Raw genomic sequence first — 12139 nt, 5'->3', positions numbered from 1 at the left:
ATGAGAGACAAGTTGACAATTAGAAGTAAAGATGCTCAAATTCCATATGGATTAGCACAGGGAAAGTTACACATTTTTAGTTCTCAGTTAACAAGACGGTCTTTTTCCTTCCGCGGTCGATGACTTTGGTACCATTCATCTCCTCCTTGTTGTTGTGGGAGATGTAAAATCTACCAGGGAAAAGTATTCCGTAGTAGACTCCTGGCATTGCACAAAGCATTTGCCCAGCATCTGTGAAAGAGGCTCTGGTTTTGGTGACATTGGCTGAGTATGTAGTAAGAATATGGACCAACAGTCATTGGGTTTTCTCAGGATATCGATAATGATAGCATTTTCCTCATTTTGTATTTTTGCAATGATTATGCGTGTCTTGTCTCCCGTGTTTCTCTGCATCTGGCTCCACTGTTAGCATGCAGTATACGGATGTAAACAAAAATTTTCATACACTTTAAAGACCGTGTATATTATTGGCATTTCCAGTTAATCCTTTAACTTCCAATTTCCATCATGGAGTCATTGAAAGTCATTTGTCTTTGTCATAAAAGCAATCATGCATTTTTGGTTCTTTCTTAACTTTTATATTCTAGGCTTTCTGCAAATAGGACAAATCCTCTGAGCCAAAACTATGCATGCAGTGATGCCAATACTACTTCCTCTGACAGCTCCTTTACATTAACTTTAATGCCATACATTTCTGTATGGATTGCAGTTGTGTTGTTCATCATTTATGCTGCCTTTTTTCCATCTTTAGATATTCAACCCATCTACTAAAGCACTCTCCAGCTCCAGTTACAGAAAATATGCCCTTTCTTGAGGAGAGGGTATTAGCTCTGATGAATACAGTGTACTTGGTCAGTGTTAACAAGAGTCTGTTAACCGCGACTAAGTGGATCTTTGTTCAGGTCAAGTAAGCTGCTCAGTGAGGAGTTGTTCGGCCTTGCATTGGATGGAACATCGAATTCACATTTTTAAAGATTTGACATCATTTATTGTAATTTTACTGAAATTTAACCTCACTTGAGTTTGCTAGTGGTAGATTTTGATCCTTTTGCATGTAATTTAAGAAGTGTTATTCAGACAGGAAATTAGCAGAAATTCTGCAGAAGTTCTAAAAAGTAAAACTTATTCTATTGGCTGCAGACCTGTTAAATGGTACTTTGACACAAAGAACTACCTTAAATTTGTAAAACTTACAATAAAACTTACTTTATTGTTACTGTAGCTAACATGGCAAACATTTGTTAACACTTTAACCTTGATTTTGTAAAAGAGAGGTTAATCATTATTGTCTGGAAGACGAGAAGAACAGCTGCTGGTGGCACTGTTATGAAAAATATCAACACGAAATTGAAACAGGTCTTTAAAAATGCAATCTGTAGCAATCTATATGTAAAACAAAACAGCAAGAAATCATCAGATTTCATAATCATAAGGCTTACTTAACATGTTTCACAATTTATTTTATTCACACATTTTGTGCTATTTAGTCTTATAATACTTATTTCTTAATATCGCTCTTTGGTTTATTTAGTAATGAGTTCTATAACTGCACATGTTATTATGGGTATTAATGTGAGGTTCAAGGATGTTGTGTGAGTGAAGAGAGCATGTAAACACACATGGAAACATTAAGATCGAATGTATTTTACACTGCTTATGGGCGCACGCTGATGATAAGATATTGGAAACAAGGAAAAAACAATGACAGCTAGTTTTGTTTCCATGTCCTGCATGTGTCTGGGAAATTTCCCCTATGTCTGCCCACATAAAAGGATTACTGACTGTAAAATGATGAAATCTTTTACACTGATGCAGTCACAGCGAAAATTACAACTATCTATGTCCCTTTTCAGACTCTCTAATTCATACATTTGTAGGCGTAGCTAATAAGCAGATAAATGCCTTGAACGCCTCATTGCTGTGAAATCAGAAGCACCCAGACATGATTGTCAGTATTCAATGTAGAAAAAGAAACAGTTCTGGCTTATTACCATTTCGTTGCCTCATCTGAAAACTGTTGGGGGTGTCTGATTGACCTCTTCATCCTGGTTCGTTTAACAACTTCATGCTGTCAGTTTTTCAAGATTTGTCTCCAAGCAAAGAGTTACAAGGAAAAAAATCTGCCATTTCCCTTATAGTCTTCCTCTGATGTTTGACACTGTTTGTTCGCTCTTGTCTACATCTGTAGCCTAAAGAACATACATGTAATGATGCCTTAACAAGAGGAAATGACTGTAGTTGTGTCGCCCCATATTCCTTTTGAACAGAAACACTTTTCTCAGTTATTTCCTACAGTAAAGAACATCGATTTAAGTGACATATCCAAGTTAGAGAAGAACTGGAGAGTAAATGTGTCCCTGTTTTGTCTTTTTTATTTGTGAAGATGTAAACAAATCTTTGCTTGGGGGATGAAGTAAGATGTACAAAAAATAGCTCTTAACAAAATAACTTCAACAGCTGAAGTTTATTCTGCTGTTTTCTCAACATGACAAGAAAATGTAAAAAGACACTTTTATAATTTATCTGTTGTAGGTTTGTTTACATTTACCATTTCTTTATTTAAAACCAGACATTGTGGTCCTTTAAATTACATTACACAAAAAATCTAAATGACAAACATGTGTTGTTGGTAGTTAAGGTTGCCAGCCTTAAAAATGTGAATTTTTGCTGGGTTTACTTTGTATAGCTTGTTGGTATATTAAAGGTAGAGATTCTAGAGAAAGATTGTGAATTTGAACTGAATTGAATTGAGTCTCTCATTCCGATCTTCCGCCTCTTCCTTCCTTCCCCTCTGTCCTGTGCATGACCTCCAGCATGCTTATCACTCTGGGTCTGACAATGCCAGACCTTCTAAGGCATCATCTTGAAACACGTAGTAGTTTCAATCGCACAAAGTATGCGAGCAGCTATGTGCATCATGCAACTAACGTCACAGCTGCTTTTTTTCCATTATTTAAAAATATCCAGGCCCATAAATGGCTGAGTTTGGTTCATTTTTTTATGAGTAAATCAGTGTATGTTACTACATGCAGACATTGACACAGTAAAACACCTGCAATTTGTACAGTTCTGTGTGTGATCATGTGGAAGAAACATTTCAGTTAAATATGACTTTGATATACTGACTCTACTTTTCAGTTTTCCTGTAACTGGCACATTCCACCGGGTCCTTGTCCTTTTTTAGAAGCAAGGTGATTAAAGCAGTGTTAACATCTCTAGAAAAAGAACCAATTTCAAGTGAAAACTGTATCATGCCAACAAGTAAGGGACTGATTAATGGCCAGAAGGTAACATAAAACTCAGGCGGGATCCCATCCAGGCCTGGTGATTTGCCTTTATGCATGGCCTTTGCAGCCGTTTCAATTTCATGAGCTGTAATAGAGGCATTTAGCTGTTCAGATTCATTAATCGGGAGACTTTCTATATGAATATTATTCAAAAAACCTTCACATGCAGAGTTATCAAAGAAATTCTCAGAGGTGTACAAATCTTTCGAAATAGAAGCGAAGGCATCATTGACTTTTTTAGGATCACTCAAAACTGCTCCATCCTTGGATTTAACACAGAAGATGTCAGCAAAGTGCTCATTTGTTCGGAGTCTCATGGCCAGCAGGTGGCTAGGTCTGGAAGAATGGAAGTAATATGTCTGTCTGGTTCTATGCATAAGAAATTCTGAACGGCGCCTGAGTAAAGAGTTAATTTCTTTCTTAACTATTTCTTTTTGGAGAGAAACACAGTCACTATAATTACATTGCAAAGTAGCATCAAGGGCAGCATATTTAAGTTCTAGTGCTTCCAACTTAGCTCTGCGTTCTTTCTTTTTCATTTTTTACAATCAAACAAGCACTGACGCATGCCTCTTAACACATGAGACCAAGAAAAAAATGCTGTAAGGACCCCTCTCTGAACTCGCCCTTTTTTAAAAAAAAAATGGTTCCTTTCTTTTTCCATTTCTTACGGTCTGTGTTATCTGTCCATTTTTATAACTTGTCTTTTGTTTTCATACAAGATGGCATATAGGAGTATGTCTGTTGTATGTCTGCTGTTCTCCATGAAGCTGAAAACTCTTTTACTGTTTTAAAATGTAATGAATAGATTAAACCAGCCTCACAAATCACATCAAGAAATAGCTGATGAGCCTGAGGGAGAGGAAATCACATAGTATCTGAAACGCAACAACAATTAGGAAAAACATGCTTGCTTGCTTGATAAAGTGACTAAAGCTGAAAACAGACATTGTGGGGCTCAAGTAACTCAGACTGAACAATATATAAGCATCGCTGTAGCTTTGCTTTTAATTCAGTCAAATGATCTGAGTTTTGGTGTCATTTATTTGTTCTAATAAATATACCACAGTACAAAACAGTACATCTATCTCTGATATTTATATAGACAGCCAAAAACCTGCATCAGCCCCTAAAATTACTCCGACATCAATATAATAAAGAAAAAAAAAAGCAGCACGTCTGTGTATTAACTCGGCTGCTGGTCTGTTTTGTTGCAGGTGAGCGTCCCTTCAAGTGCAGCCAGTGCGACAAGGCCTTCAACCAGAAGAGCGCTCTGCAGGTCCACATGGTCAAGCACACTGGAAAGAAGCCCTTCAAGTGCGAGGTGTGCAGCATCAGGTTTACCCAGAAGAGCAACATGAAACATCACATGAAAAGATCCCACGGCTACGGTGAGCAGCTGGGCAGCGTCGCACCGACACACACAAACACTGGCAGGCAGCTGTTTGTGCATCTGGGCAATGAAAGGGAGTAATCATCTCTCTGTTGTCTCTCCGTCAGTCTGATTCACTCTCATCCAGGAGCAGCATTTCTGAGACTATTGGAGTAGACAGGCATATTACGGGGAAGTTGTTTATTTCGCTTTCTGATGTTTTTACATGGGTGTGTGTCGCTCACGGCCACATTTTCTAAATTGTAATTATAGACGGTGTGTTTATGCGGCACCAAAGGTTAAACTGTGTCTGCGAACACTTCAGATTGATGAGAGGCATCTCTGGTTCACCCACCTGCAGAGCCTTAAACCGTCTCTCCTTCTTAAGTTTCGTTCCTGCAACTCTTCTCCTAATGATCAATAGATTAGTCGAGAATGAGCCTTTTCAGCGCTCAGTCGCCCCCACACTCACCACTCAGTCGCCTCCGTCTTACAGTCTCTGTGATGTTTAAGAGCTGACAGGTTCATCAACTCTGCTCACTTGAAGTTTCATTTTTAATATCAGCCAACTCATGTCATGAATATTAATTTATCATCGCTCTCTCACAGACTCGGTGAAAGTTTAGGCCGCAGCTGCCCTGTTGGCTCAACTGATGTCCATGTATACACATTGCTATTCATTTTAGTCATCGGGACATGGCACGCTTTTATTAAAGATGACAGTTACTGGTTTTTAAGCTATTAGCTAACGCTATGCTAGGTTGGCATAACTACAGAGACATTATTGCTAACATAAACCAACAGAGAGTAATTGAGTCTTGGTTAGCACAATTTTAGCAATGCAACGTTACGTAAATGAAAAGCATGAGTGATGCGTCAAAGCGAGTTAAACTGAAACGGGAGACATGTTGAGTCATTGTTAATGTTGTTATAAACTTAACTGTCGGCAAGCTCCACACAAGGGCATCATTCTGCGTGACTCTGACACTTAGCAGCATTTACTGTTTTTTGAGAAACTAACATATCGGCGTTTAATCGGCAAAACACCGGCCAATGACGATTATTTTGAAAAGTGCTGTAATCAACCGATTTAATTGGCCAGCTGATAAATCGATTGGGCCCTAATATATAGCTGATGGATGGAACTTTTCTGTAATGCCACCATCAGGTCAAAATTTCAGTTTGTTCAATACTTTGGGTTATGACAGAAAAATAGTGACTTTCCCTTTAGCCTCAGCTGTGTTTATCATTTTCTGCTAATTAGCAAATGTTGACATGTACAAAATGTAAAACACTGTGCACCTGCTAAACATCATACAGTTTTCAGTTTGCATTGTTATTGTGAAAATTTTAGCTTATTTTACCGTTGTCAGCTAAAAAGAAACAACCTCTGGGGTTCAACAATGAAGCCAAAGCACAAGTGCAAAAAACTGCAGTTCCTCAAATGGTCACTTGAGGCAGACTGCAAACAAAAGTCCCTATAGAGCACCAGGTTAAAATGTACAACTTTGCAGCAGAAATAAATGTGTTTACAGCCAGTCAGCAAAAATGATTTTGGTCTCTAATCTAGTCCACATGACAACTGTATAAGGGATTCATTTTTATATAACTCACCCATTTAAAATATATTTAGGCTTAAAATTATCCATAATTAAGCTTTTTGTGTGCCAGGTAGCGGCATCATTTTGGATTAGCTGGCAGGTTTGGCAAAGCTAGAAACTGTCAAGATGAGCAAACAAGCTGATGTTAGCATGACTGTGCTGAAATACAGCCTCACTGAGTTGCTTGGCACATTGGCCTATCAGATAGTTGAAGTCAAAATGGAATAATTCTTCTGACCTAGAAACTGGGCCAAAATTGTCGGCCGCCCTCAATTTTCTCTGGAACCACAATTTTCTCTGAAATGAGCTGAATCTGACCAAATAATCAGTATCTACTCCTCTCTGTTCTATATTTAGTCTGAAAGAAGAGCTGTTTTTGATGTTACATTGTATTTTGAATACGAAAAGATGGAATGGAAAAAATGCTCCTTGACTACGTATCTTTTTGAAGTAATCTCTGCAATCAGCTGCTTTTTGTAGCTCCTGATGAGACTTTTACACTTCTCAGCTGGCTGTTTGGCCCGTTTTTCTTGAGTGCAAACTGCTCCAGTTCTCTCATGTTTCCTTCTAACTTCTGTGTGTTTCAGCTTTTTCCAGAGATATTCAATTGGATTAAGATCAGGTCTTGTAGCACGTCAATTCAGAATAGTTCATTTTTTTTCCTCAGTCCTTTTTAGGATGCTTTTATGTTTCCTCTCATTATTTTTGCTGAAGACGGAGCTTTCTGACAATGGGCAGCATGTTTTGCTGTGGAACGCCTTGATAATTCTCTGATTTCTCTGCACCCTGTGCCAGAGGCAGCAGATCAGTCCCATAACACACCTGAGACTCCTCCATATTTCACAGTTTTTTTTTCAGTGGAAGCTTCATTTCTTCACTCTGTGAGCACAGAGCTCATGTAGAAAAGAAGCTCTGATTTTGTGTCATGTGTCCGTAGCGCATTCTTTACATAACGTTGTTATGTTTCATTTCCAAAAGTGGATTAGGGTTAGGGGTTTCTCATTCAGAAAGTGTGTCCAGAGACTTTTGTACCTTTATTCTATTTTATTTTTTGCCTTTCTGCACCATTCAAACTGTTCTTCTGTTTAATCTGCTATTGATTTTGCTCTTGTGGCAGCATCCAAGGACCTTTAACTTCCTAATAATATTGTCAGATGCAATCAAAGGAACATTAAGCTGCTTCGGGTGGCTCTTGTAGCCTTCACTGTTCTCTCTCCTTTTGTTTCTCTTGTCTACGTTCAATGTGGCACACTCAGCGTTAGGACTTGAGCTAATAACAGTCTCAGCTGTAGTCACAGGAACAGATAGCTCTGCAGCCTTGACCTTAAACATGCTTGTCTATTATTGTCCTCCTTATCGCCTCAGACAGCAGCTCTGAATGAAACCAAACAGCACCGTGAAGACTTGTCTCTGTTTAAGCAGAATAAATAATGATGCTAATGGAAAACTGCTTCAGTACAATCTCCTTATTTATGACCGTTTCTAAGACGTACCATTAATTTCCTCCAAGCCGTTTCAGAAGAATGAGTGAGAATTGAGCTCTTTGCTTTATTCATGGCCAATTCAAAGGCATTCAAGTATGTGTGATGAAAGAAAATTTTTAGTCTTTTAACTGTTTGTTTCAGTACTTTTCAGAAAGAATGGAGTGAGGTGAGGGCACAAAGAGTTTTCACCACGTATTTAACACTCAAATGGCTTTAAAATGCCTCTAAGAAGACCAAGTGTCTGCCTTAATGCAGCTTATTCCACCATTCCAGCTTTTCCTTTCACTCAGATGTCGATTGTGCAGCAACAAGTCCTCATGTTCCATCTCCGTACCTTACACGCATCACACCATGAACCGTCTCTGTTTCTTCCTCTCTCCAGGTCCCTACATTTGTCATCTTTTAGACTTTGCTGTTCTGTTTGTGTTCTTTTCTCTGTCCTTTGAATACAGTCTGTTGTTTTAAAATTGAAGCTTTAATGACATTTGGGAAAATTGTTGTGCTTAACTCTTACCTATGTTGCATGTTCACAGGGCTTAAGTATTCATTTTGCTTGTGAAATCTTTTTTTGTTTGTTAAAAGATTCAAAGTGTACCTTCGTATTCCTGCAACTTAATGACTATGTGTTTGAAGTGATTTGGTGGAAATAGAGGGTGGTAATTAAATTTAATTCACCATGTGGCATGTACCAGTAGAAAAAAAACATCAGAACCTCTCAGCCTGAGCCAAAAAATGACTTAGTGTTGTTTTTCCACTCAGTCTGTTGAGGCTGAATGCACTGACACATGGCTGTATCGCAATAAAACGCATACTATACATCTGCCCAATCATGTTATATAGCGTGTGTAACAGACGTGGCATTTTCACAAGGAGCAAAATGTGAGATATTAAAACAAATGCTTGAAGGAGTGAGTAGAGGAAGATTGCTTTTAGATTGATGGTCTTATTTGCATGACAGTTTAACGGCAAATTTAATCCAGAATCAGAGCTGCTGCTGCTGCTGCTGCTGCTGCTGCTGCTGCTGCTGCTGCTGCTGCTGCTTACTGATGTTCATCTGGTCTAAAAGGCTCTGTTGTTATTAATCCCAGGCAATGATCCCAGCTCACTTCCTCTCTTTCATCTTCCAGGTCAAATGCAAGACGTGTCCCTGGGCCAAGAAGGCCCGGCGCCTCAGGTCGAGGTAACACCTGAGCTCGACCTGGAAGTGGTTCCTGAATCATCCGGAGACTGGGACAATGTCTTCCACTGACCACCATCCGCATGAGTCCCCAGAGTCAAACAGCACTGTAGCATGAACTGACCACTAATAGAGTTCCGTCAAAACAGCAAAGCTTTGCCAAACATATTCCTCCTCCGACAGGGGCTGGATGGTTAGAAAAAATTTAGGACATATCAAGTGTGTTCCTGTGTATATTGAGGGCTTTTACCCCAGCAGCAGTCCACTGCTGCTTATCTAAATTAACATCGAAGTTAAGGGAGTCTGGTTCTCTGTGATTGGCTTAATGACTTTCATCTGTTTGGCTCCTGTCTGATTGTCATCAATATGGTAACCTCTAAAGAGGTTCGGCTCAATAAACACAGTCATCCCAGAGAATTCTCCACTCTGGAGATGCATTTGTGTCTAATGCTGACCCTGCTGGAAAGAGAGGAAACTGTACTCTGCTAAAAAAGCTCCCTGGAGACCCAGAGTCGTGTTTCTGCATTATTAGTCTGCTCAGAGAGCTGCAGTCAGCTGTGCTGCTGTCATGGCTTCAAAAGCAGCACAGAAGATAGAAAGCTTTTTCCCCCACTGGTTTACAACAAATCTGTCACTTTTTTAAAAAACATATTTATACTGTACATATTTAATCTCATGTCATTTTCAGCTGCTTTAGCTTGAGAACGTAGCCAAACGTGTTAGCTGTGAAAACACCGCTGTGGATCAGATGCTGTTCGAGGTTCCTGATAGAAGATGTCAGCATTGTTTCCTGTCATTGTGTTGAGGCTCACAGCATTTTATTTACTGTAAATAGTGAAGGTAGATTCCATATATTTTCTGATGACCTGCCAAGACCTGGTTTGTTTGGAAATATGAAATTTGTGCATAATGTCACATTTGTTATGAAACAAAGCCAATGTACAGACGACAAGCTTTTTCTTCTCTCTCTCTTTTTTTGCAGTTGTATTTTCTATTGTCCATAATAAATTAAGATTAATTTTCTACTAATTGAAAATCCCATTTCTTTTTATTTATGGTGACTGCATTATTGTGACTTCCAGGTAAAATAATCAGATTTTTACTCTACTAATGGAACAATTTTAACATTTTGGAATCTGTCTGGATTGGCCCTTGATTGCCAAAAGTCAAGTGAAGACACATATTTTTTGCATATGCAGAGCATGTGGGTGAGGAAAAAGGACAACGTTGCTAGCTACAGCAATATAAAAGCAGAAGATTGCAAACTAGTGGGAATGCCAACTAGGCAGTGTTTTTTTTTTTTAAAGAAATCTCCTGTGCAAATGTTTTATATGGAAGAAACCCTGTTTAATGTGTTTATTAGACCTTGAGGACATGCAGACTACATTTACTTCAGTGCAACTGGAATGTTTCCAAAGAAACACCACAGGACACCAATGTACAGTCAGAAGATGATAGATTTAGCTTTGCATAAAAACTGGAGGCAAGAGCCTAGTTTGTTGTCTTTAAGGTGTTTTACATAATGGATTTCAACCCTGTATGTAAAAACACTGCTTCCTATTGCTGCCACCCATCCATCCATCTCCCCTAAAAATTGCAGGATCATTGGACAGTACTGTGAAAAAATCTGTTTAAGTGTTTCCGTTTTTGACAAAGTTGGACAAGCAAACATTTGATCCTCTATGAAATGCTGTCCTTCCACAAGGAAATTGAGTTGTTTTTTTTAAATCATTTATTGAAGACAAATCTGAATAAATGTAATATTCCTATCTGGAAATGACTTCCGAGTGACCTCTGAAGCTCATATAGATGAAATAACTTCTTGTACCCATTTTGCATAGTCATCCACTAGTCTCTGACACTGAAATGTAGAACAACTCTTCCATGCAAATGTCCTTCAGCAGCAAATTATTTGAGGGTTTTCTTGGATGTTCAAATCCTCTGTGCAACATTTCAAAGGCCTTCAGAGTGAAGGACTCCTGGTGGATCATCTAAAAGAATGATAAGAGTTGCCACCATGATAACTTTTCAGAGACGAAAAATCCTGTGTTCTAAGCTACTGTGGAGTGTTTTGGTATCAGATAACGCTCCAAACTCATGCATCTGTTATTTGGATCAGATTTCATTTTTCACAATTCCCTGAGGAAGTTCTCACCAGCACTGTAGGACAGTTTCAGCCTGGAGATGTTAGTACCAAATTTACTTGGAAACAATACAGAGGCTGCATTTTCTAAAAAATGTGAGACAGTTTCATGAGCTATGCAAATTTTGAATATGGCATTTCAAGTCACATTTAAATATTTAAAATTTAACATTTACGCAGTTAACTCGGTATTTCCCAAACCTGTTGGCTAAAGAAAAATTAATTAGAAATGATTCCTTTCGGGCTTAACTGTACATACTGCTCCACATCTCTTGTGTGTGGTGTGCAGGGAGAAAGTGGCAAATGAGGCTATCGAGCTGTCAAAGCAACTTTAGCATCTGAAGACAAAATATCCTGTTCTGAAGCACAAGCCAGTGGATTATTTAAAGAGGAAATGAGGAGACAACAGCATGCATCTTCAGTTAATGTTGCTGCAATGAATGGCTGGCTGTTGGAAACATACTGTTTCTTTACACAACACACTGATACAGCCACTTTTTCTCCAGAAAACAGGCACAGGAAAAGGTTTCGATTCTCATGATGGTAGGAAGGTTTTTAAACGTTGATCTGAGCCAGCCTCCTGCTATAAATCTTTATCCCTGATTTGTCTCCTGGTTCTAGTTCCACACTTTTATTCTGAGCTGAGCTGCCCTTTAACTGGCCTTAGCTTCACATATAACAAACAGATACTAAATTTTTTTTTATCACTTTCACTCCTCTTATTCAAATAAAAGTAACAGTCCCTTATTGTGAAAGTCCTCCACAACAATAAACGTCCTGCATGTACAATCCTACTTACTAAATTAAAGTACATAAATGTCAACAGTATAGAAATGAACCACCGTAAAATGTTTTATTTCTGTGTATTTTTAATTATTGATCATTTTTATATGATATATATTTTCAAAAACTTTATTTTTTTGATTGAACCACTTTGAAACCAAGGCAAATCGTTGATTATTTTAATGGTAACACAAGTGTAAAAACACACAAATAAATACATTTGCACATAAAAGTATAAATAATTGAGAATATAATTGAGTAATTATTTAATTTATACACATTAAATAAAGAA

At 38.3% G+C, this 12139-nt stretch overlaps 1 protein-coding gene across 1 annotated transcript in view; it reads left to right on the top strand.

Annotated features, from left to right (window-relative positions):
* LOC110948233 (zinc finger protein 236) overlaps window positions 1-9950 on the top strand; it is a 97740-nt gene extending 87790 nt beyond the window's left edge. Inside the window, exons 31-32 of the mRNA XM_022189671.2 lie at window positions 4505-4678; window positions 8872-9950. Coding sequence (XP_022045363.1) covers window positions 4505-4678; window positions 8872-8993 — 296 coding nt within the window. The 3' untranslated portion in view covers window positions 8994-9950. The remainder of the gene's footprint in view (window positions 1-4504; window positions 4679-8871) is intronic.
* Window positions 9951-12139: the final 2189 nt, after the last annotated feature.

This window comes from Acanthochromis polyacanthus, chromosome 12, assembly GCF_021347895.1.
Source record: "Acanthochromis polyacanthus isolate Apoly-LR-REF ecotype Palm Island chromosome 12, KAUST_Apoly_ChrSc, whole genome shotgun sequence".
Lineage (NCBI taxonomy): Eukaryota > Metazoa > Chordata > Actinopteri > Pomacentridae > Acanthochromis > Acanthochromis polyacanthus.
The sequence above is the reverse complement of the archived record's forward strand: the minus strand, read 5'-3'. Positions and strand labels throughout refer to the sequence as shown.